The sequence below is a fragment of the Mytilus californianus genome, unplaced genomic scaffold (genome assembly GCF_021869535.1).
Source record: "Mytilus californianus isolate M0D057914Y unplaced genomic scaffold, xbMytCali1.0.p SCAF_6, whole genome shotgun sequence".
NCBI classification, from domain to species: domain Eukaryota; kingdom Metazoa; phylum Mollusca; class Bivalvia; order Mytilida; family Mytilidae; genus Mytilus; species Mytilus californianus.
In genome coordinates this window covers 116,797,149-116,822,513 of record NW_026262712.1, presented here as the reverse complement: position 1 = coordinate 116,822,513, position 25,365 = coordinate 116,797,149, and the positions used below count along the sequence as shown (strand labels likewise).

The 25,365-nt window shown below is 31.9% G+C and overlaps 1 protein-coding gene and 2 long non-coding RNA genes across 3 annotated transcripts in view; 2 read left to right on the top strand and 1 right to left on the bottom strand.

The window, feature by feature from the left end:
* Window positions 1-1,962: 1,962 nt before the first annotated feature.
* The window catches only part of LOC127706800 (17-beta-hydroxysteroid dehydrogenase 14-like), a 43,325-nt gene continuing 19,922 nt past the window's right edge, over window positions 1,963-25,365 (top strand). Inside the window, exons 1-7 of the mRNA XM_052211485.1 lie at window positions 1,963-2,156; window positions 2,586-2,624; window positions 3,087-3,184; window positions 4,562-4,628; window positions 5,199-5,290; window positions 6,375-6,479; window positions 7,197-7,264. Coding sequence (XP_052067445.1) covers window positions 2,069-2,156; window positions 2,586-2,624; window positions 3,087-3,184; window positions 4,562-4,628; window positions 5,199-5,290; window positions 6,375-6,479; window positions 7,197-7,264 — 557 coding nt within the window. The 5' untranslated portion in view covers window positions 1,963-2,068. The remainder of the gene's footprint in view (window positions 2,157-2,585; window positions 2,625-3,086; window positions 3,185-4,561; window positions 4,629-5,198; window positions 5,291-6,374; window positions 6,480-7,196; window positions 7,265-25,365) is intronic.
* LOC127706802 (uncharacterized) lies at window positions 9,435-15,196 on the bottom strand. Its single transcript, XR_007984576.1, has 3 exons — window positions 15,179-15,196; window positions 10,620-10,725; window positions 9,435-10,074 (listed from the first exon to the last, which is right to left on the bottom strand). It is a non-coding gene; the product is annotated as an uncharacterized LOC127706802 (long non-coding RNA).
* Window positions 16,242-21,885, top strand: LOC127706801 (uncharacterized). Its single transcript, XR_007984575.1, has 4 exons — window positions 16,242-16,593; window positions 17,989-18,315; window positions 19,717-20,043; window positions 21,439-21,885. It is a non-coding gene; the product is annotated as an uncharacterized LOC127706801 (long non-coding RNA).

Here is a 25,365-nt window from a genome sequence, read left to right as displayed (position 1 = left end):
AATTTGAATAATTTCTTGCTTAAAAGGAAAGAAAACACAGATCTGTTTGCATTGAAAATTAGTGGAACATGAAATAATCATTGCGTTTCGTAATAATTTTCTAGTAACTGTATGTCATTGAGAAATAGTTTGATTTTTTTGTTTAAGTTGGGGAAACATGTTTGTCGTGAGAGAAAAACCATATCCCCCCCCCCCCCCTCGAAAAAAAAAAGAAAAAAGAAACAAATATATTTTTTTTTTCAAGTCGTTTTGTTTTATCTTAATTTAATTAAACTACATGTATCGATGCACCGAAGCTTGCGTCGCATGATTTGCGCCCGACATCTCTTTTTGTATTTCTTTTTTACGAATAAGACATTGATATTGTGTTAAATAAAATAATGTAATTCAATACAAGACAAGTAAGAACAGTTGCAGCAGCAGATGGTTAGTTTGTTTTCAAACACACCTTCTCTGTTTTGAAATTTACAAGATTGGAATTTGATATTCTGGAACATGTGGAAAGATGCAGGAGGATTACGAATGATGAATAATTTCGCCGGGTAAGAAGCTAAAATAAACAACTTTGCACAAGACAGGATGAAATCATATAATCTGCAGCATATACTGCTGCACAAAAGGAGGCACAAATAAGCAAATAAATTATCAATTCGAGAGCAAGTTGCCATACAATGGGAAACCTAGTTGCCGTACTGTAAATCTGTAAACACGAGCAAGTTGCCGTACCGTAGGCTTGATCAGTTTTAACGACATTCTATAGCAAACAAAATCACTGTAATTATGAAGCCACACTATCATAATCTAAAATGTTGCCTTGAATTGAAAAAGAGAGATCAATGTCTAGCCAGTGGGTGTCGGAGAGCAATCGACCACGAACATTTTCTGGTACTAAATGCACAGTTTTGAAATATAACCCAACTTTGTGTCTATGTTTGCTACGTATTGGCATGACAAAATTAAATCACTGTCCATCAGCAAATGGTTTCAGAAGAGATAACATCATCAAAACGAATTAGTATTAGATACAATACAAAGGTAACAAAGAAACAGGCCGGTAACAACCTTGACTACAAGTGCAGACAAACTATACGGCAGGTTGTTTCCGGCCTATTTTTTTGTTACCTTTGTTTTGTATCTGACTTGTACGACGTTTCAGGAAGGAAGTAGTACATTTTGCATTTAGAAGAGGTAGCAAAACTAAACATATTAGAAACTTCAATGGCCATATACCAGTTAATGTAAGTTACAGTTTAAACACATTTTTTTCACTTCCCTTAAGCCGAGAATTTTTTTTCTAAAAAAATTTCAAGAATTTAATAACTTTTAAAAAAAAGAACCATTTCAAGGAAAAGATGAATGTTGTTTACATTTGAGAATTTTTATAATGCAACTTCGCTAGTTAGTTATTAATAAAAAAAAAACAGAGCTAACATTTGATTTTTATTATTGTGGAAAAACGGAAGGGAAAGCGGGAGGGGGGGGGGGGGGGGGGGGGGAATCAGAACATTATTTTGTCATCTGCTTGACCACCAATATATTTTTTCTTATAAAATTGGGTATCAAAATATTATTTAGAAAAAAGACATACCCCCCTTTTTTTTTTAAGTTAAATGGTCAATCCCTTAGTGTACTGATATGACTAGTAATTTACTGGAATTGTTTGAAATATAGTTATTGATGCTAACGTAAATATTTTAATCAAAAAGACAGGAAATATGTCGGTGAAACAAAAAGTTCAAATCTAATTGAAATTTACAGTGCCCATGAACTCTCTGATCATGCACGAGTGATTCTATTCATAAAAAGTGTCCGTGTAACAACTAAAAAGTGTCCGTGTATCATCTTAAAAGTGTCCGTGTAACACCCGTTAATGTACTGTTTTTCTATAGCTCTGCTGGGGGTAAAGTCGTACAATCTTGTTTATATTTTTATCATTTCTCTCCGCTTCGCTGGTACCCTGTTTCCGGTTCTGATGATACACAGTGAATATTGTTACATAATTTTATTATCACACTTGTTTCTCCTATTTACATGTATTAGGTAAATCAGATAATCTAACGTATACAGTATGGAAGGTCACCTACGTTATAAAGACAAAGTTACTGTTATAACGGGAGGATCTAGTGGAATTGGGAAAGGCTGTGCAACAGTTTTTGGTAAGTAACATTAGTAAGAGGAGCTATCAACAACGCACAATGACGATCCCAAGATATGCTGAATACATAACTAGTTAAAGCAGGTCATCCATGACGTCTTTAAATGCATATGCAGCAGTTTACATATGAAAAGAGTAAATGTATATACATCACACAGGTGAACTTACTAGTATATCTATCACAGTTACTATACTGATGAGATAAAACAGGTAGTCTAGAGAATTTGCATTGTTTTTAATAGTTTTTAATAGATTTTCTGCTATAAAATAAAACAACAACTACCACACTTCAGTATTTATAAACACGCCAACCCATATTTTACATATTGATAAAGAATTCTAAGTGTGTTCGGAACATATTTGATTGTTAAGAAACTATTATTAGAACAAGTTCGAATTTCGATGTTATCATAATCATTATTTTTTATAGTTCAACAAGGATCAAAAGTAGTATTTTGTTCATACGATGGTAAGCATAAATTTCATTATTAACATAAATCTCTCTCTCTCTCTCTCTCTCTCTCTGTGTATGTGTCTGTTTATCTCTATATATCGCTCTCTCTCTCTCTGTCTGTCTCTCTCTCTCTCTCTCTCTCTCTCTCTCTCTCTCTCTCTCTCTCTGTCTATCTCTATCTTTATCTCTCTCTCTGTCTGTCAGTCTGTGTGTGCGAGTGTCACATTGCACAATAAGTCACGTTGCGAATATAGATTTTTAATGCAATTAGAGTGAATGACCTATGCAATGGTTATTTTAGAATTAACGTTGGAATTGGGTAGTTAATACAATGCACACATTGTCATGTTTATTTACCTTTTTGTTTAAAACATGTAAAAGTAGCTGTGTAGCAGAAAAATAATAATAATACAAAAGAATTATATGCAGCACTACTATGGATACATGTATTTTATCTTGGAATTCAATATCACACAGAGAAGGAAGGCAAAGAAGCAGAAAAGGAACTGAATGATATAGGACCAGGTGAAGCATTATTTATATTCGCTGACGTCACAAAAGAAGATGACATTAAAGTAAGTGGCAGATCAGAACTGCATATCTGACACACATCAATAACATAAATCAATTAACTACAGGATATTCGCTGACGTCACGAAAGAAGATGACATTAAAGTAAGTGGCAGATCAGAACTGCATATCTGACACACATCAATAACATAAATCAATTAACTACAGGACATTCAGATTGTTTTAACCGCAATCTGTAGCTAAAATTACTTTTTGGCGAACCTTTCAGGTTAGTTTGATACTCAGCATTGAAATACATAAATACACCTCTTTAACGAGAAAAATATAGTTGAGATAAGTTCCTCTTCTGAAATCTGTCAAAACTGTCAGAACTGTTGTGGAGTTGTCACAAGAACAGCTCTCGTGACACCTTTAGAAAAGGTTCTGATAGTTCAACCTTAGAAAAGTTTTGAACATTTTTATCCTAGAATATATTATCACAGTTCGACCCTAAAACACAATTTAATGTTTTGTTCGAAAAATGTTCTTGTTTATTTTGACAGCTATAATGCTCCGTCCTGTCAAAGATGAATCTGAAAATGATATGTAAAAGAATTAAAATCTATGACCATTCCGGAGCACCTGAGATCACCCCCAGTTTTTGGTGGGGTTCGTGTTGCTTAGTCTCTAGTTTTCTATGTTGTGTCATCTGTACTATTATTTGTCTGTTTGTCTTTTTATTTTTGGCCATGGCGTTGTCAGTTTGTTTTCGATCTATGAGTTTGACTGTCCCTCTGGTATCTTTCGTCCCTCTTTTAAAAAATTATTTGATTATTTTGGTTTGATTTGTTTCGTTTTCGGTTGTTTTGTTGTGGTTTATGTTGTTGTTTTGTTGTGGTTTATGTTGTTGTTTTGTTTGTTGTGGTTTATGTTGTTGTTTTGTTTGTTTGTTTTTATATTAGTCCTTCAAACAACTAACTATTGTACAAATAACAGGTACACAAATGAATTCTTGTACAAATATCGTCTCCCTTTACCCAGCTTCCACGTTGAGCAAGTAACAGTTCATTGTGGTGCCCTCTTCGCAGTCCACGTTTAAACTAAGTCGATTTCTTTGAAAAATTATACATTGATTTGGATTTTAACAACTACAGTTTCAAGTGTGGTGGTTGATTGCGGATAAAAACAAGATATGTTTATTGTCAGAAAATATAAAATGTATTTGTACACGCTACGAAACGAGAGAAAAACTCGGCGAGTCTAGCTTTTCGTCCTGTTTATAAAGCTCATACTAATAAATGTTATTCTGACAATGACCATATTTTGCATAATTATTTATCTGTTTTAAATTGTGTGTGTGTGTGTGTTAAGAGCAGTCTTTATTTCATGAAGCCTGTTTTGTTTCAATGACTAGAATAATATGGCTAGTGCTTTTTCCACAGAATCTGATAAACAAAACAGTAGAAAGGTATGCAAAAATTGACTGTGTCATCAATAATGCTGGACAACGTATGTATTAAGTAAAATATACATATAATAAAATGAATTCGAATCCCTACGAGGGAAGAACAAAAATTTGCTTCAGCAAATTTGCAGATTTAACATTGTAAAATCATGAACAAATATAAAATATGTCGGATAACTAATATTTCTCATCAGTAAAATGTCAAATGATTCTTATCATGACATCTGGTAGTCAAACTGAAAAATTAATGTTGAACGTTACACAAATTACATGTATCACGAATCAATACGCTGGTTAATTTTTTCAATATTAATGTTTTGGAGGAGGCATTAATTCCTTAAAACTGTGACAGTCTTGTACGAAAGTCGGAGTTACTAGAAACTAGTTATGGAAGATCTGCATTCATCTAGAAATACAATATTTATAAATCAGTTACCGTTACTTTCTAATATATATACATGTACGTTTTCATATAGTTTAAAACGAAACACATTTATTTCAGCTGTTACCGCTGTTAATTTTTTGAACTCCTAGACTGAATAAGTGAATGAAAATAAGAAAAAAACAATGAATTAATTGACAAAAATATTCACAAATGGTTGTTTACTGTATAGATCCTGAGTACAGAACAATAGATGATTATACAGCAGAAGAGTTTAGAAAGTTGTTCGAAGTTAATGTTCTTGGATACTTCCTAGTTTCAAAGGTAAAATAATGTCATTTGTTTATTACATCACTCATAACAATAAGAGACACTTTAATGTCTGGGCGCTATTTATCTCCCCCGCCTCATGTAAAAGGGACACTAACTAGCTACGAGATATTTAAAAAAATATAGAATATGATTTTTTTGTTCAATCACTAATGAAAGTGAAATAGTGAAATAATTATTGGCTTTTAGCATACAGTATGGTTTAATTTTGTCAAAATAAGCTAAGAAACATTTATCATGAATTATTCATTTGCAAGTGAATAATTCGACCTCATTGAATCCGTATTAATGTGAACTTCAATTTAACCCCTTAGCTAGAGATGGATACCACATGAATTGTGCATGTTAAGTTATTCAAAAAAAAAGAATGTCAACATTGAAAGTGAAACAAAGGTAAATCATTTGATTGACTGATTCAATCCACAAAAATCATATTTATACAGGTAAAGACGATGATAAACATATATTTTTAATATATAAATGAAATTAAATAGACATAGAATAATCCAATTCTACGAGTTCGCTTAATCTATTTATATCTATACATGCTATATCTATGTTTAGATCGCTTATATGGTCACCGGAAGACTTCGGAGTTCAACTCGATAGTTAATTAGACGGCGTCTAGACTAAAAAACACGAAACGAAGCTACATGTTATCGAGTCCATGCCCTGTAAATTGTTTATTTTGGACTTGTGTCAAAGAGACAACAACCTGAACAAACAGCAGAAAACAGCCGAAGTCCACTAATGAATCTTTAACACATTTATTGTTTCCGTATTCAAACGAAAAGCAATTGAACACGTTATTGCTACAGTTGTTCTTGCTTTTCTTGCCATCTGTAATTTACAATGCCATATAAAAGCGCCTGCAACATTACCAGGTGAACAAGATTTAAAATGTCGTCACAAATTGTATTTATTTAACAAAACTGTCTTGTTGTAAAGAATCATTGTACGTTGACCAAACAGTCATCGTCTTCAATAACCATTAGTGGAATATACAGGTAAGGTTTTTGTATGTAGTAACCAGGAATTTCCTAATAAAGCATATACTTTTTCTTTTTTTTTGTTTTAGTATGCACTCCCATATTTAAGGAAGACAGAAGGCAACATTATCAATAACAGTAGTATGACTGCGCATACGGCGGCTGGTTGGTCTTCAATGTATTGTGCTACAAAGGTATCATTGCTTAATATTGCTTTCTAGTCGTGAAGATTCTAGATGAACTTGGCTGGTCTTTAATACTCATACACAATTTTGATAATCATTTTATCCTTTAAACTTAAGTTTTGACCATTAAAATTCTATATATACTTTTAGGTAAATACCATTCTTGGAATCAGTTTAAAAAAAAGCAGAACATTCTATCGTGAGAAGTAAACTTTGTTAGGCATGCAGTTCTTTTTACAGAAACCCATCAGTGAGGCAATAGTGGATTATTGAGTTTCCCTCCACCATTGTCCTCCACCATGCTACAATGGTGTTTGACTGTTTCTATCAAGCCATTAATATCACACACTGTAAAACATCAATGTGACGAGATAGTATACAGTTTACTCGGACTTAAGTCTTACTTTTTTTTCAAGTGATGCAAAACACACCAAACTCACAGAATAGTAGGAGGAAGATTAGACAATATTTCTTCAGATAGCATAAGATTCTTGTGAATACAAACGACATTCCATTATTTTATTAACAACTCAGATTATTGTGTCTATCTTACTAACCATTATTTATTTGTGTTTACATATACAGAAAGTACATACATACAATCTGTTATTTTTTGTATATTTCAAATAAAAATACACACAATTTGAAGTTCGAGTGACTGCCTCTAAGTTGATATTATATGTTTTAACATGCATGACTATTAAGACCTATCTTTTATGTTTTAAGGGCGCTGTAAGTGCTATGACAAGGGCATTGGCAATAGATGAAGCCAAATACAACGTCAGAGTCAATTCGTAAGTATAATTACGCACTTTCCATTTAATGCATCAATTCATGAATATTACATTCATGTTGCTTTACCTGGATAAACATCAGCCTACAAACAATTCTTAGACAAAATAAATAAAACTAAAGGCTCCAAAGAGCCTGTGTCGCTCACCGGCATCTCCAACAAAAGCCATTTCTTTGTTAAAATCTTTATAAATGGGGAATAACTCTATCTAGAGTAAACTCAATATTTCAGTCATGTTTGACATATTTGTAGATATAATCCTGTTGATAATTTTTTCCTTTTGAAAGTTTCTTTTTATCTATGTATAATAGTTTTCAAGACAATTGGCAAACATGTAAAAAATTATCATTACAGGACAGTAACTCCAATAACGAGTCGAATGAAAATTCTAGCTATAATGGCTTATTTTTAGATCTTGCCTTGCTGATCATTTGAGCTATTTAATTTTCTTTCTAATAGTTTTCAAGATAAAAGGCAAACATTGGGGAAAATGTTTTAAAGGGCAATTAATTCATAAAAGAGTAGACTTACAGTTTCGGTCATTTAGAAATATTTATAGATCTTATCTTGCTGATTGTTTTTGCTATTTAAGTTTCTATTGATCTAAAACAACTTTTAATATATAAGGCAATAAGGTAAAAAGTTGGTAAAAATCGTCATTATAGGACACTAGCTGTAATAAGGAGTCGACTGAAGATTTTGGCCAGTTGACTTATTTGTAGATCTTATATTGTTGATCATATTTGCTACTTACGGCAATTACTCCTGTAAACAATCGTCTGACACTTTTGACATAAATTAATAGGTTCTGTAGAATATTTTGATCATGTTGAGTTTGTCCCTGTCAGATTTTGTCTATTTATAGTGGTTAACAAAAACAAAACCAGGCAAAACTTGCATGTTACCCCTAGGTTATATTTTAGCCATTTCAACCATCTTGGTTGGCAGCCGGAGGCATCGAATACATCTTCTAAATAGATACCCCAAATTAAAACTGATTGTGGCCAAGTTTTGTTTAATTTGACTGGATCGAAGAAAAACAAGGGGTCAATTTCCATTTTTGTTGTTGAGTCACTAGCAAGGTTTGGAATCTGAAGTTTTTGATTATCGGAAAGGCAATATATAGCTTAACTTCAATCTGAATGTCGGTGTTGGTTAGGAATGTTCTGCTAATACATTTGTTGGAAACAAAAGTAGTCTCAATTTGTCAGTTTCTATCAACATTGCAGTTTTTGGGTATATTCATGCGTTTATTATTTGGTGATCGATATTGTAAGGAAATTTAAGTACAAACATAAAGCTACAGAATGATACTACTTTAATGAATCAATGAAAGGATGTTTCGACAATATAAAGCCATGGTGTTAAAAAACTTTGGTTGGCTAATGATGTGGCTAATGATGTGGCTAATGATGTCTAACATTTGATTTTGTCAGTTTTTATTGACTTCCCCTTTTTTAAGTTTAAAACAGTCTCCGGGACAAGTTTGCACTTCCGCTGAGTGCAAAAGTTGTCACCTTAATTTTTGGAGTTAAGTCAAAATGAAGTTGATAACTTGGTTGGTATTGGTTCCCTGATATTTGTCCTAAAAAATTTTGACTCTAGCACCACTGTTGAAAAAGTTATGCCCCTTTTTTCGACAATTTCCTCAGAGGAAAAGTAGTTTTCCTCAAGGGAAATCAAATTTCCCTGAAGGAAAAAGATTTTTCCTCAAGGGAAATTGTATTTTCCTCAAGGGAAAAAGATTTCCCTTAGGGAATTTGCTACATTAATATTTCCTTTGAGGAAATTTTATTTCCTGTGAGGAAATTTGCGGCTTCAAATTTTCCTTTGAGGAAATTCTATTTCCTCTGAGAAAATTTGAGGCTTCAAATTTTCCTCTGAGGAAATACTTTTTCCTGAGAGGAAATTTGCGGCTTCAAATTTTCCTTTGAGGAAATACTTTATCCTGTGAGGAAATTTTGTCAACAGCAATTTCCTGTGAGGAAATTTTTGACAAACACTTTTCCTTGAGGGAAAATTCAAGACTACAAATTTCCTCTAAGGAAAACATCGTTCTCCAAATTTCCTCTATGGAAATTTCTGTTATTCAATTTTCCTCTTTGAAAATTTCATAACAGTAAAAACAGTATGAATATAATTTTTCCTGAGACTGAATAATTGATACAAAACATAATTAAAACTGTAATAAAATGTTCACTGATGAGTAACATGACATACAAAAACAATAGGCTAGCTGTTTGAGACAATACAATAATAAGTAAAACGCTATGAATATCATACTATTTGTGATGTTATTAATATTGTGCTCATATTTGCAGATTAAATAAAATAACTACTTTTCATGTTAATTTAACTTTTCTGCTGCGTACAATTATTCAATCCCCTACAAAACAGTTCAGTGCATAAATAATTCCATCCACCAGACATCTTCCTTCAATTGGTAGAGAATACATTTTTGCAATTTGTTCTTCAAACATCTTCCTCTATATAGTTGATATGACAGAGCTATGTACATGAATGGATAAAGCAGGTGTTTATTTCGACAACAAAATACTATGTTTTCTACATTTCTCCCTAATCCTTCAGTGTAGGTTGTTGCAATTACACAATTTTGTTCTTGTGTGCATCTATGATTGTACTCCATTTTGTTTACAGCCATTTTGTAGAAATTTCCTATTTTCTTTTTCCAGGTAAGCACACATTTCACTTCACATTAATCCAATTAGCACACAATGTAGAAAAGAATTAACCTTAAGTTTCCTCTTCTGTATTGATCTGTTGATGATCATGAAAACCAAGAAGTCTCACCTATAAATACACAAAATATAAATTGAGAAAAAAACAGCAATATGAAATAAGCTTATTTTATCATGTTTAATATGAACATTTTGAGAAACTTAAATTTGATATTCTTACTAATCATGATTATGAGTTCTGTTATTTCAGTGCTTTGTGTCCACAACTTAATATCAGTCGTTTTAGTGCCTTGCAGTGATAATGATTTTAGCCACTTTCAACAGTTTTTACAGTTTGTTCATATGTTGTGCTATTTGAACCACTGTCCTAGATTATGGTTAGGTGGAGTGCTCACAGACATGATTTTTTTATTACTTTTTATTGGCTTTGAACTAATTTGGATTGTTTAAATCATTTCATGTTGGGGTCTTTATTGGCTGACTTATAAGGTATAGGTTTTCTCATTATCGAAGGCCGTCATTGGTCTTTAATTGCTTGCATCCACTTCATTGAACTCTGGTGGATAGATAACTCATTTACCATATACCACATCTTCTTATTTTTTTAAAAGTCATCATTCAAGGGCAATCACTTTTATTATCTAGAAGTGGTCTTACCATTTAGGCCTTGTTGTCTTCTGTTTATCTTGTTTTGCCGATCATTTCTACTGTACAGTTGTAATTGTTTATATTTTTCTTTATCTTCTATATTTCTTGCCCTAAACTTAAAAAAGGTAAAAACTATAATTTAATGACAGTCACTATAACTATTATTATACATTAGTATGTGTTTTTCTAAATACCATGATATAAAAAAGAATGAAATATTTGTGCTAATTCATTTCACAGACTATTTGCCAATCAACAGTTTCAAAGACATAACCACGGTCAATAGTTTAACAAACAAACATTCCCGTACTTTTTCATCGTGTTCATACTAATTTTTCAATGGACAACAATGACGTGATTAACTATTCTTCTATGATTTGTGTGCTTGACAACATTAAACTCTGAAATATTGTTAACGGTATAATCTGTATGTGTCTGTCGTCAAAATTTCAAATAAATATATTACTTACAGAAGCAATCAAAACAAGAGGCTCACAAAATGAATGTGGTCTAAGAACTTAAAAATTTCTAATTTACTTATTCAAACCATATCATTATTATTTGCTTTTATATATAAATCAGAAATAACCAATTTACAATGGAAAGTTTTAAAGAAAACAAAAGATAAAAAAGTAAAAAAAAATCCCCCCAAATTTTTTGAACCCCCTTATGATTCATCACCCCCAAACTCAATCCCAGCCTTCCCTATGTGGTACAGTACCTTGCAGTACAATTTCAGAGAGATCCATACACTTGAACACAAGTTATTGTCTGGAAACAAGAAAAATGCTTGTTTTTTGGCCTCTTTTTGGCCCCAAATTCCTAAACGTTTACGGCAATTACCCCCAAACTCAATCCCAGCCTTCCCTTGGTGGTATGGTACCTTGCAGTACAATTTCAGAGAGATCCATACACTTGAACACAAGTTATTGTCTGGAAACTAGAAAAATGTTTATTTTTGGCCCCTTATTCCTAAACATTTTGGGCAATTACCCCCAAAATCAATTCCAGCTTTCCCTTTGTGATATGGAACCTTGTAGAACAATTTCAGAAATATCCATACACTTACACACAAGTTATTGTCATGAAACTAGAAAAATGCTTGTTTTTTACCCCTTTTTTTTGCCCCCTAATTCCTAAAATTTTTAGGCAATTACCCCCAAAATCAATCCCAGCATTCCCTTTGTGATATGGAACCTTGTGGTACAATGTCAAAGATATCCATACACTAACACACAAGTTATGTCCGGAAGTTCCAAAAATGCTTATTTTTGGCCCCTTTTTGGCCCCTAATTCCTTAACTGTTGGTATCATAACCCCCAAAATCAATCCCAACCTTCCTTTTGTGGTATTGAACCTTAAGGTAAAATTTCATAGAGATCCATTAAATTAAGCTAAAGTTAGAGTGTGAAAACCAATGTGTCTTTGGATGACGACGACGTCGCCAACGTCATACCAATATTTTGACCGCAAAATTTTTTTTGCGGTCGTATAAAAACTGCAAAGTTTTCTTAAAATTACCAATCTAGTGGCAGCAACCCAACAATGGATTGTTAGATTCATCTGAAAATTTAATGGCTGATAGAACTTGACATAATGAACATTTTTACCTCACATAAGATTTGCTCTAAATGCTTTAGTCAATGTTAGTGTTTGAGATATAAGCCAAAAACTGCATTTTGCCCCTATGTTCTATTTTTAGATATGGCAGCCATGTTTATTGATGAAACAGAAAATAAAACACAAGCTTTATTCTAAATACTCTAAGGATCATTCAGTCTAAGTTTGGTTGGAATTGGTTCAGTAGTTTCAGTGGAGAAGATTTTTTAAAGTTAGAAAACATGATAAACAAATTGTGTAAAATTGTCGTTAAAGTGCAATAACTCCTTAAGAGGTCCATTGACAATTTTGGTTATAGAAACTTATTTGTAGATCTTACTTTGCTGAACATTTTTGCTGTTTACAGTTTATCTTTATCATTAATAATATTCAAGATAATAACCAAAAACTGCAAATATTTCTTGAAATTACCAATTAAGTGACAGGAACCCAACAATCATGACAATGGGTTATTAGATTCATCAGAAAATTTCAGGGCTGATAGAACTTTGAATACCTAATGAACAATTAACTCTGCGTCAGATTTGCTCTAAATGCTTTGGTTTTTGAGATAAAAGCCAAAAACTGCATTTACCCCTATGTTCTTATTTAGCCATGACAACCATGTAAGAAAACACAACTTTATTGTAAATACCCTAAAGATCATTCAGCTTAAGTTTGGTAGGAATTGGTTCAGTAGAGGAGAAGATGTATGAAATAGTTTACACCCGACGGACGCCAATGGTTGACGACAGACAACGACGGACGCCAAGTGATGGCAAAATCGCACTGTTCCTTCGGAACGATGAGCTAAAAAGGCGAATTTAAAAAATTGCGCTGGCTCTATCCAAAAGAGATTTTTACAGTGTAGTGTACTAATTTTGGGACAGGACATATTAACATAATAGAAAAATCTATAAGCTATAACTCAAAATATGGACAATTTTATGTTTAAAGGGTCTATAATTTAGTTTGACAACTTCAGACATACTAATATTTGACCTTTTCAAACTATACCAAATCACTACTTAGGCCCAAAAAAAATATATGTCTGTTTAAGGTTACATACTTTAAAAAATAGGCTAGGTAGGTCGGTATTTCCATTTTATTTTTTGCGACATGATTTTGAGACATGCCGTTTCATCTTGTCGTGGTCTGAGTTGATCCTTGGCCTATTTTACCCGTTATTTTAATGATTGGATTATTTCCCTTGGTTATTGGCTGGGGAAAAAATGGCGGCAAAGTGTTTATTTCATCACACGAGTCACGAATTTTCTTATAACAGCTGTCATATTCATGATTGTGAACATTGGGATGTATCAGGCAATTGATTTATATTATTGGCAACACAAACTTCATTTTTGACACGAGTTCAGTTAATTTTTGACTTTACGACAGAAATAAAATGACTTAGGGTTGGCGCTCAAAAGTAGGGTCGGTCGGGTAACCGTAAACAGACATATATTTTTGTTTGACCATAAGGATGTTCGCTACTCTGTTTCAAAATAACAAGCTTTTTAAAAGAATATGAATAAAGGAACTAAAAAAACAGAAAAAATGAAGGGTCCGTGTGCTTGTTTTTAAGATATAAGCCATTAAAAATTTGGCGGGAAGTGATTCTCTCTAGATTTGTCATACACTTAACACTGGCACCTTTTTCTTTCAAAAGCTATGGCAAAATAACATGGATTTTATAAGAGTTTCAAATATGGCTTTTTAAACTATGTAATAAAAATATGAAAAGAAAAGTAGGGGTTTGCGGGCAAATTTTTTTAATGGCACTGCATGGATAAAACAAGAGGATTCCGAATATCTGGTAAAAATGTAATTTCGTCCGCAATAAATTTGGAAGGAGTTTGAAAATAGTTTGCAAGTTATACACTATATCCACACTAGAGACCTAATAGAGTAGAAATACTAATTTTAATCAAACTTGGCATGAACTAAGATTAGGGGAATTATAAGACAGTTTACCTAGTTTCATGGCAATAGCATATATACATTAAAGACTATAAGTTTGAATTTGGGTGTTAATTTTTTGCCGTTTAAAGTTTAACGTTTAACTATCAAGATTTGGGCCTACATAATTTAAATATTGCAAAAAATTGCTTTTTAAATGTCTTTATAACTATTTATATATAATTGTGTATGTCACATGTATGCACATAATGTATTTTAATGTAAAGCAGCTGAATACTCATTTGCTGTCTCAGATTTATTTCAATTCTTCAAAAGTCGAATTTATATGAGCCTATGCCTAAAAATAGAGATTTCAAAATTAAGGGGGGGGGGGGGGGGGGGGGGGGGGGGGGAGGCGGCTTATATAAAAATTCTTCATGTATATTTAAAAAATTATTTGTATTTCAAAAGGAAAGAAAGTTACTTATCTGCTTATAGCATACCACATGAGTAGAACAAGGTCCCATTAGGCCATGGAACAGGAAGACTGAATAACATTTAAGGTCAATATAGGCAGTAACACATTTTTACATGTATATGAAAAGGCATACACATAAGCTAGAGGAAATAAAAAAGTGTTTCTTTTTGGTAATTTGTAGGCTAAGGTGACATCATACAAGAAGTATGAGTGATTCTCAAACTAAAATAAAATAATTTCATCCCCCTACTTCATTGTACTTACTTTTTATGCATACAAAATATAAATAAATAAATTTGGAAGTAATACATGGTCCACACTAGGGAATCTTTTTGTTAAAAATGAAAATCAATGGATGATAACTGTGTACTTGGACTAACAATTAAAATTTCACATGCTGAAATGTCTGGTCAGCCCAATCTCAATCAGTGAAATAAATTATTGTTTTTTTTTTTTTTTAAGTCATATGGAAGAAGTCCAAATAATAATGACGCATTGCAAGGCTTTTTTTTTCTCTCTGACGCCGTAGGAAGGAGAAGTGAGTTGACACAACATGTATGTTATCATGCAAAATCAACAGTAATGAGTATACCTTTGATTGTCATCGTCAGGTGGCAGGTACCAGTTTTGGTGTACCAGAACATGTGTCCCACGCAGAAATTTGGTTATAGCTAAGCATTAAGGTGTATAATTGCATCATATGGACTGAAAAAATAAATGAATGTAAATTCTAGGCTATTGTACTACACAAGTAAGTAGTTGCATACACAGGTTGGGGATTTCCTTCACAAATGGGTCCAATCAGAAGTCAAAATTGTGGTCTCCTCACTTGACGGCATCCAATCAAAGTGGGGAAAAACTTCAGTTTTATGTAAACAAAAATATCTTGAGATTTTGATGGTAAGGATAGGTTCGGACAAGGCTCTAATTCACTGAATATCATTTATCTCTTGAATTTTGCCTAAAATTCTTGTCGGCTTTTAGCAGGATTCTGCAGGTAAGGATTAGATTGGTATCAGAGCATCACATTTTTTGCCTTATTTGCAATGCATTTATAAATTTTAAAATATCCATGCTGGACAGACACCCAAATTTATAGGTTTTCTATATATTCACATAAGCACGCACACATCTTCGTTACTTGAATCCATACATTTTATTTGTATATAAGCTTGAATGAATTTTCAAGAAAATAAAATCATAAATCCATGAAATTCTAAAGATTTATTGTAAAATAACTGGTTTCTGCCACCTTAAGCCTAAACATGATTTTAACATATCACAAAATGTGCCTTTTTAAGGGTTCTACAGGTGTGTGGTGTTACATTTCTTTTATTCACAGTCAATGTATAGGTCTGTTTGGAAGAAAATAGTTTTTACATGGATTTTAAGAATTATCAAATATCAAGACAGATAACTCTGTATACCAATACAAACAATGACACTCAATTGATTAGTTTTAAAATGATTATATTCACCAAACAATGATTTTATATCATAAAATATATAGAAATAGCAATTACAAAGAGAGAAAAAAGTAAAATAAGCCTCAGCATAGCACTAGAAAAAGCTGATTATACTGTATATTACCTGTTATAATGATTTATTTCACATGATATGGACATTTTCTTATTTATTTACTTTTTAACTATGAATATATGAATTCTTCTTTTTTTATAGGTCTACTACATAGTTGATACTGTAGGACAGGCTACAGAAATAAGAAAACTGGTCTCTCTCATCAACAATAGTGTGGCAATTCTAAAATTTCAACATGCGGCCTACACAGCTAGCTCATGTGGAGAAGAGATATGAGACTGATTGCGAATAAATGTACACTTAGTTTAGTGCAGCATGGATCTACAAAGTGAAATATATGTACCAAAAATATTAGTTTATTCAAAACTAAGCCTTTTTCAGCACTGCAGTCAACAGAACAGTGATAGTGACAAGAATTGAGACTATTTAATACCTCAAACAATGGAAAAATACTTCCTGAGATCAGTTGTAAGTGGTTTTATATCATGCATGAAACAATAAACTAAAGTATTTTTGAGAACTGTTGGATAATTCATACACTGTACCAGAAAACTCACACAATAAAATTTATTAAATATGAACACAATCCTTTTTTTCTATTTTTTTTGCATTCAAAGCAGTTTGACGGCAAAAGACACAAATATTGCTTTAATAAATTTGGTCTTACAAAGCCTATTAATGTTTTTTTTTGTGCCGTAACCATATGCACTGCATGTATTTTTAATGGTAAATGACTACAGAACTCAATCAGACTAAAAAAATGGAAATATATTCTTTTTAATAAGTGGTTAAAGGTGGCAGGTACCAGTTTTGGTGTACCAGAACATGTGTCCCACGCAGAAATTTGGTTATAGTTAAGCATTAAGGTATATAATTGCATCATGTGGACTGAAAAAATAAATGAATGTAAATTCTAGGCTATTGTACTACACAAGTAAGTAGTTGCATACACAGGTTGGGGATTTCCTTCACAAATGGGTCCAATCAGAAGTCAAAATTGTGGTCTCCTCACTTGACGGCATCCAATCAAAGTGGGGAAAAACTTCAGTTTTATGTAAACAAAAATATCTTGAGATTTTGATGGTAAGGATAGGTTCGGACAAGGCTCTAATTCACTGAATATCATTTATCTCTTGAATTTTGCCTAAAATTCTTGTCGGCTTTTAGCAGGATTCTGCAGGTAAGGATTAGATTGGTATCAGAGCATCACATTTTTTGCCTTATTTGCAATGCATTTATAAATTTTAAAATATCCATGCTGGACAGACACCCAAATTTATAGGTTTTCTATATATTCACATAAGCACGCACACATCTTAGTTACTTGAATCCATACATTTTATTTGTATATAAGCTTGAATGAATTTTCAAGAAAATAAAATCATAAATCCATGAAATTCTAAAGATTTATTGTAAAATAACTGGTTTCTGCCACCTTAAGCCTAAACATGATTTTAACATATCACAAAATGTGCCTTTTTAAGGGTTCTACAGGTGTGTGGTGTTACATTTCTTTTATTCACAGTCAATGTATAGGTCTGTTTGGAAGAAAATAGTTTTTACATGGATTTTAAGAATTATCAAATATCAAGACAGATAACTCTGTATACCAATACAAACAATGACACTCAATTGATTAGTTTTAAAATGATTATATTCACCAAACAATGATTTTATATCATAAAATATATAGAAATAGCAATTACAAAGAGAGAAAAAAGTAAAATAAGCCTCAGCATAGCACTAGAAAAAGCTGATTATACTGTATATTACCTGTTATAATGATTTATTTCACATGATATGGACATTTTCTTATTTATTTACTTTTTAACTATGAATATATGAATTCTTCTTTTTTTATAGGTCTACTACATAGTTGATACTGTAGGACAGGCTACAGAAATAAGAAAACTGGTCTCTCTCATCAGCAATAGTGTGGCAATTCTAAAATTTCAACATGCGGCCTACACAGCTAGCTCATGTGGAGAAGAGATATGAGACTGATTGCGAATAAATGTACACTTAGTTTAGTGCAGCATGGATCTACAAAGTGAAATATATGTACCAAAAATATTAGTTTATTCAAAACTAAGCCTTTTTCAGCACTGCAGTCAACAGAACAGTGATAGTGACAAGAATTGAGACTATTTAATACCTCAAACAATGGAAAAATACTTCCTGAGATCAGTTGTAAGTGGTTTTATATCATGCATGAAACAATAAACTAAAGTATTTTTGAGAACTGTTGGATAATTCATACACTGTACCAGAAAACTCACACAATAAAATTTATTAAATATGAACACAATCCTTTTTTTCTATTTTTTTTGCATTCAAAGCAGTTTGACGGCAAAAGACACAAATATTGCTTTAATAAATTTGGTCTTACAAAGCCTATTAATGTTTTTTTTTTGTGCCGTAACCATATGCACTGCATGTATTTTTAATGGTAAATGACTACAGAACTCAATCAGACTAAAAAAATGGAAATATATTCTTTTTAATAAGTGGTTAAATTTAAGGTGGCAGGTACCAGTTTTGGTGTACCAGAACATGTGTCCCACGCAGAAATTTGGTTATAGTTAAGCATTAAGGTATATAATTGCATCATGTGGACTGAAAAAATAAATGAATGTAAATTCTAGGCTATTGTACTACACAAGTAAGTAGTTGCATACACAGGTTGGGGATTTCCTTCACAAATGGGTCCAATCAGAAGTCAAAATTGTGGTCTCCTCACTTGACGGCATCCAATCAAAGTGGGGAAAAACTTCAGTTTTATGTAAACAAAAATATCTTGAGATTTTGATGGTAAGGATAGGTTCGGACAAGGCTCTAATTCACTGAATATCATTTATCTCTTGAATTTTGCCTAAAATTCTTGTCGGCTTTTAGCAGGATTCTGCAGGTAAGGATTAGATTGGTATCAGAGCATCACATTTTTTGCCTTATTTGCAATGCATTTATAAATTTTAAAATATCCATGCTGGACAGACACCCAAATTTATAGGTTTTCTATATATTCACATAAGCACGCACACATCTTAGTTACTTGAATCCATACATTTTATTTGTATATAAGCTTGAATGAATTTTCAAGAAAATAAAATCATAAATCCATGAAATTCTAAAGATTTATTGTAAAATAACTGGTTTCTGCCACCTTAAGCCTAAACATGATTTTAACATATCACAAATTGTGCCTTTTTAAGGGTTCTACAGGTGTGTGGTGTTACATTTCTTTTATTCACAGTCAATGTATAGGTCTGTTTGGAAGAAAATAGTTTTTACATGGATTTTAAGAATTATCAAATATCAAGACAGATAACTCTGTATACCAATACAAACAATGACACTCAATTGATTAGTTTTAAAATGATTATATTCACCAAACAATGATTTTATATCATAAAATATATAGAAATAGCAATTACAAAGAGAGAAAAAAGTAAAATAAGCCTCAGCATAGCACTAGAAAAAGCTGATTATACTGTATATTACCTGTTATAATGATTTATTTCACATGATATGGACATTTTCTTATTTATTTACTTTTTAACTATGAATATATGAATTCTTCTTTTTTTATAGGTCTACTACATAGTTGATACTGTAGGACAGGCTACAGAAATAAGAAAACTGGTCTCTCTCATCAGCAATAGTGTGGCAATTCTAAAATTTCAACATGCGGCCTACACAGCTAGCTCATGTGGAGAAGAGATATGAGACTGATTGCGAATAAATGTACACTTAGTTTAGTGCAGCATGGATCTACAAAGTGAAATATATGTACCAAAAATATTAGTTTATTCAAAACTAAGCCTTTTTCAGCACTGCAGTCAACAGAACAGTGATAGTGACAAGAATTGAGACTATTTAATACCTCAAACAATGGAAAAATACTTCCTGAGATCAGTTGTAAGTGGTTTTATATCATGCATGAAACAATAAACTAAAGTATTTTTGAGAACTGTTGGATAATTCATACACTGTACCAGAAAACTCACACAATAAAATTTATTAAATATGAACACAATCCTTTTTTTCTATTTTTTTTGCATTCAAAGCAGTTTGACGGCAAAAGACACAAATATTGCTTTAATAAATTTGGTCTTACAAAGCCTATTAATGTTTTTTTTTGTGCCGTAACCATATGCACTGCATGTATTTTTAATGGTAAATGACTACAGAACTCAATCAGACTAAAAAAATGGAAATATATTCTTTTTAATAAGTGGTTAAAGGTGGCAGGTACCAGTTTTGGTGTACCAGAACATGTGTCCCACGCAGAAATTTGGTTATAGTTAAGCATTAAGGTATATAATTGCATCATGTGGACTGAAAAAATAAATGAATGTAAATTCTAGGCTATTGTACTACACAAGTAAGTAGTTGCATACACAGGTTGGGGATTTCCTTCACAAATGGGTCCAATCAGAAGTCAAAATTGTGGTCTCCTCACTTGACGGCATCCAATCAAAGTGGGGAAAAACTTCAGTTTTATGTAAACAAAAATATCTTGAGATTTTGATGGTAAGGATAGGTTCGGACAAGGCTCTAATTCACTGAATATCATTTATCTCTTGAATTTTGCCTAAAATTCTTGTCGGCTTTTAGCAGGATTCTGCAGGTAAGGATTAGATTGGTATCAGAGCATCACATTTTTTGCCTTATTTGCAATGCATTTATAAATTTTAAAATATCCATGCTGGACAGACACCCAAATTTATAGGTTTTCTATATATTCACATAAGCACGCACACATCTTAGTTACTTGAATCCATACATTTTATTTGTATATAAGCTTGAATGAATTTTCAAGAAAATAAAATCATAAATCCATGAAATTCTAAAGATTTATTGTAAAATAACTGGTTTCTGCCACCTTAAGCCTAAACATGATTTTAACATATCACAAAATGTGCCTTTTTAAGGGTTCTACAGGTGTGTGGTGTTACATTTCTTTTATTCACAGTCAATGTATAGGTCTGTTTGGAAGAAAATAGTTTTTACATGGATTTTAAGAATTATCAAATATCAAGACAGATAACTCTGTATACCAATACAAACAATGACACTCAATTGATTAGTTTTAAAATGATTATATTCACCAAACAATGATTTTATATCATAAAATATATAGAAATAGCAATTACAAAGAGAGAAAAAAGTAAAATAAGCCTCAGCATAGCACTAGAAAAAGCTGATTATACTGTATATTACCTGTTATAATGATTTATTTCACATGATATGGACATTTTCTTATTTATTTACTTTTTAACTATGAATATATGAATTCTTCTTTTTTTATAGGTCTACTACATAGTTGATACTGTAGGACAGGCTACAGAAATAAGAAAACTGGTCTCTCTCATCAGCAATAGTGTGGCAATTCTAAAATTTCAACATGCGGCCTACACAGCTAGCTCATGTGGAGAAGAGATATGAGACTGATTGCGAATAAATGTACACTTAGTTTAGTGCAGCATGGATCTACAAAGTGAAATATATGTACCAAAAATATTAGTTTATTCAAAACTAAGCCTTTTTCAGCACTGCAGTCAACAGAACAGTGATAGTGACAAGAATTGAGACTATTTAATACCTCAAACAATGGAAAAATACTTCCTGAGATCAGTTGTAAGTGGTTTTATATCATGCATGAAACAATAAACTAAAGTATTTTTGAGAACTGTTGGATAATTCATACACTGTACCAGAAAACTCACACAATAAAATTTATTAAATATGAACACAATCCTTTTTTTCTATTTTTTTTGCATTCAAAGCAGTTTGACGGCAAAAGACACAAATATTGCTTTAATAAATTTGGTCTTACAAAGCCTATTAATGTTTTTTTTTGTGCCGTAACCATATGCACTGCATGTATTTTTAATGGTAAATGACTACAGAACTCAATCAGACTAAAAAAATGGAAATATATTCTTTTTAATAAGTGGTTAAAGGTGGCAGGTACCAGTTTTGGTGTACCAGAACATGTGTCCCACGCAGAAATTTGGTTATAGTTAAGCATTAAGGTATATAATTGCATCATGTGGACTGAAAAAATAAATGAATGTAAATTCTAGGCTATTGTACTACACAAGTAAGTAGTTGCATACACAGGTTGGGGATTTCCTTCACAAATGGGTCCAATCAGAAGTCAAAATTGTGGTCTCCTCACTTGACGGCATCCAATCAAAGTGGGGAAAAACTTCAGTTTTATGTAAACAAAAATATCTTGAGATTTTGATGGTAAGGATAGGTTCGGACAAGGCTCTAATTCACTGAATATCATTTATCTCTTGAATTTTGCCTAAAATTCTTGTCGGCTTTTAGCAGGATTCTGCAGGTAAGGATTAGATTGGTATCAGAGCGTCACATTTTTTGCCTTATTTGCAATGCATTTATAAATTTTAAAATATCCATGCTGGACTGTGAGACACCCAAATTTATAGGTTTTCTATATATTCACATAAGCACGCACACATCTTAGTTACTTGAATCCATACATTTTATTTGTATATAAGCTTGAATGAATTTTCAAGAAAATAAAATCATAAATCCATGAAATTCTAAAGATTTATTGTAAAATAACTGGTTTCTGCCACCTCACTGCAAATGGATCATTATTACTAGGGGGAATGGAACCAATAAATTGATCGGATCCGATATGAAGTTCCCAGTAACGGAGAACCTCTAACTTTGAGGTAATATTATTAGTGTCGGTGGTCTCACAAACGAATCAGGGTGAATTGCAGGTACACTAATTAGCAGAGAATAGACAATTATCAACTTGTTATTTATTACCTCGCAGTTATTTACGGTTAATTAGCTGTATATATCCCAAAACAGGTGCTCGGAGCTAGTACTAGTCCATGACTTTTAAGTAACAATTATATTTATATTCAAAATCTGTGGCGGATCGAAGGGGGATGGGTTCCGGGGGTTTGACTCCCCTTTTTGTGAACGATCATTGCATTTAATGGAGACATATTTGGACACCCTTTATCCTGGCTAGAATCGCCCCTGATATTACATGTAAATCAAGTCCCGGGTTACTGTTAGCATAATAGCATAACGGTAATCACAAAGAGTGTGGTAATTTTAAAAAGGACGAGGATTTATAAATATACAATTCTTGAAGAGGGGGAGAGTGCACTTCACAATGATCGAAAAAAAAGTGCCTTGCCCCTTTTTTTTTATCATCTGGTCTGAATAATGAGCTTCAATGCAAAGTGCGAAAATATGTCATGTGAAATACTAACGTTGTACGGACAAAACCTTAGATCCCTCAATGTTATGTCAAATGAATTATAGCGAGGAAAGGTAAATTTAATTTAATATCAAAACTAAATATTTGTTATATTTCGCTCCTGATTTCTCAAGAAATCATAGAATCAATAAATGTATAAATTTCAATTATGCATGTCTGTGTGAGATCCATTTCATGAGACCAAGGATTTCTATAAAATCCTTGATGGGACCCTTTATATATATATATATGTCTCTGATACAGTTTTCTATTTTCCCCGGAAAAAAATTAAAAAATATATAATCTTTTGGGAAATAATCCGATTTTGTTGAATTATTTCCTTTCATAATTATGATAAATCCTTTTAGTTCTTCAATTTTAAATTAAAAAAAATATTTCATTTTGATCTAACGACAAACTTTTTAAATTGTAGTGGCATGGTCAGTCAACTGATTAGTTGCATGGCTGATTACCAGTTTACTGGTGACCCAGTAATTTTCCATATGACAGTGGCGTGTGCCCTTGGGGTGTGTTTAACTTATTTTGAATACCTTAATTTTCTGGGGAACATCCTGTCCACGTGTAATACTTAGTATATATTGCAACAGATGACATTAAACAAATTTTCTTTGTAGCATCGGTGTCCATTTCATGTTCAACCACTCAAAATTTTCACAAAAAGATAATATAATAAAATCATTAAAAAAAAGATTAAAATAACACTAGCAAATAAACTTCGCAATGAGAAAGCGGGGATTTGTGTTTTAAAGGGCTTATTTCCAGTGGATATATTTTATACTAGATAACTAGACCTGACATAACTTTTTTTTGTAATATATATTTTATCATTTTCATATCATTCTCAAAATCTCGATCATCTTAAATAAAGATGTATAAAAAATAATTTTGTTATAACTCATAAATATATGGTTAATCATAATTGTTACAAATTATAAAATGGTAAGTCAATGCCCGATGTGCCGCCGTATATTGCAAAACTACGATTTAATCTTTTAAATGAAAGACGTGCACTGCCTTCAGCGGAACAGAGGAAACTCCACCTAGTGTACATTAAAGAGTATCCGTTTGTTATGCTGAAAAAAAGAGATCATCATAAACTTTTTAGCAGACCTTCTCGTGTAAAAAAAAACCAAACTTTTAACTGAATTAAACAAAAAATTATCAAACAAAACTCATTAGAAAACTCATAGTAACATTTTGTTTAGACCTGAGATAACTTATAGTAAGATTATTTATATAGAACAATTAAAAAAAAAATGTCCAAACTTATACACGTACCTATAATCTGGGACTATTATACTACCTATTTTTTTAGTATAATAGTCCCAGCTATAATATGCAAAATTTTGAACAGCTTCAAATATATGGCCTTATCATTGGTAATATATCATATTTGTATCAGTTATTGCTGAACGTGTAACCAAATTAAAATGAAGAAATAGGCTCGAAACCGCATTTTTTGAAGTTATTTTTTTCAATCCCAAAATAGATAATAGATATGCAGATTAAAGTCCAGATGAGAAGATTAACTTTCTTTTCTACCGAAGTAAATATATAAACAATGATTTAGGATATCAATAAATTATTAAATTCATCAATTTATTAAAATTGAACATGTGAACCAAACAACGAAAATAAATAAACGGGAAATTGGCTATACCTTTTTGGTATTAGCCATGAAGCCATGTACATGTATGTACCAGCCATTTTAACTGATTGTTTTCTTAAACTTTAAAGAATACATTTTAAAATGAGCTACTTTATTTATAGTAGTTCAAGAAAAAAATATATGTTATATATATATATATAAGTCTATAAATATTAAAAAGTTTTAAATTTTGTCCACGCTGTGCATAAAATAGGAAAACAAAAATAAGGCTGAAAATGCACCAATATTTATATTCAATATGAATATTCACATTTTGTCTATTACAACAATTTTTGAACAATTTGTTGTTGTAATA